Source organism: Corvus brachyrhynchos, unplaced genomic scaffold (genome assembly GCF_000691975.1).
Source record: "Corvus brachyrhynchos isolate BGI_N302 unplaced genomic scaffold, ASM69197v1 scaffold150, whole genome shotgun sequence".
Classification (NCBI taxonomy): Eukaryota; Metazoa; Chordata; class Aves; order Passeriformes; family Corvidae; genus Corvus; species Corvus brachyrhynchos.
Genome location: NW_008236162.1, coordinates 3,094,632 through 3,095,940, shown reverse-complemented (window position 1 = coordinate 3,095,940; position 1,309 = coordinate 3,094,632). Strand labels below are relative to the sequence as shown.

Genomic DNA, 1,309 nt, shown 5'->3' with positions numbered 1-1,309 from the left:
AAAGGTGACCTCAAAGGGAGATTTATGCCCTGCCCGTGCCGGGGGTTGAACCAGCTCCGGCATGAGCAGGACCTGGGGCTCGTGCGTGCTGCACGTAACCGGCTCTGTGCTCCCCCTGCCCCCAGGTCCGCCAGGCCACCTGGAGCATCATCATGGACTCGGTGGTGCCGTCCGATAAGGGCAACTACACCTGCATCGTGGAGAACAAGTACGGGAGCATCAACCACACCTACCAGCTGGATGTCGTGGGTGAGAAGCGCAGGGCTGGGGGCTCACCCCACATCTTCGTCCCCCCAAACCTTCCCCAGCAGGAACGGGTGCTGCACCCTGAAGAGACGGGTGGGTTGTGCTCCCAGGGAAGGGGCTCGCCCACCATCCCTGAGGCCACCTCCCACTCCCGTGGCCTCCCGCCCCGGTGTGCACGTCTGCTCCACAGCGGGCAACGAGCCGGCCAGGCAGAAGGTTCACCCCACCCCGTTCTGGGGATTTTTAATTGTGGTGAAAATAATTTCATAGACCAGACAGAAACTTTTTCTAATCGCCTTATTAGCCATAATTCCCAGCTGGGAAGGCTGGTCTGAGCAGTTCCACATGTGGAGCTGCTCTAAATGCCAGTAAATGAACCATTAAAAATGTGATTTAATTTGATTACACTGAGCAAACTGAAGGGAACAGTCAGTGAGGTGAACAAAGGGGTTTGTTAATGCTGACTCACCACGGTGGCAGCCACTTTGTTAAGGGCTGGGGCCCTCCATAGGTTTGTTTGACCTCTGACCCCTCCCAATAGGTGCTGATGTCCCTGTCCCCACCCCGGGGTTTCACCTGTCCCCTCACTGGGGTTTCACCTGTCCCCCCATCCTGGATGTTCTCACCCCACTGCAGGCAGGCTCCTGGGGAAGGGGACACCAATGCTGCGCTGGGTGCACTGGTGTCCACCTCAGCCAGGGCTCCTGGGCATGGGGGGCTGCAGGGTGCACCCGAGGATGGGCAGCAGGGCACCCCAAACCCCATTGTAAGGTGCCCCACTCCTGGTCCCGCAGAGCGGTCCCCCCCCACCCGGGCCCACCCTGCAGGCAGGGCTGCCCGCCAACAAGACAGTGGCCCTGGGCAGCAACGTGGAGTTTGTCTGCAAGGTGTACAGCGACCCTCAGCCCCACATCCAGTGGCTGAAGCACATTGAGGTGAACGGCAGCAAGATTGGCCCCGACAACCTGCCCTACGTGCAGATCCTGAAGGTAAAGCCACATGCCAAGTGGCTCCAGCCACAGCCCCCGGCTTCCCCCTCCCTGGAGCACGGAGCAGACGCAGC

General features: G+C 60.4%; 1 protein-coding gene across 3 annotated transcripts in view; it reads left to right on the top strand.

The window, feature by feature from the left end:
- FGFR1 (fibroblast growth factor receptor 1) overlaps nt 1-1,309 on the top strand; it is a 21,140-nt gene that overhangs the window by 12,417 nt on the left and 7,414 nt on the right. For 2 of the 3 annotated variants that reach the window (XM_017732062.1, XM_017732056.1), the window contains exons 4-5: nt 126-249; nt 1,041-1,235. In XM_017732062.1, coding sequence (XP_017587551.1) covers nt 241-249; nt 1,041-1,235 — 204 coding nt within the window. In that variant the 5' untranslated portion in view covers nt 126-240. Of the gene's footprint in view, nt 1-125; nt 250-459; nt 475-1,040; nt 1,236-1,309 lie in introns of all 3 variants that reach the window. The other variant, XM_017732064.1, reaches the window with a different exon arrangement.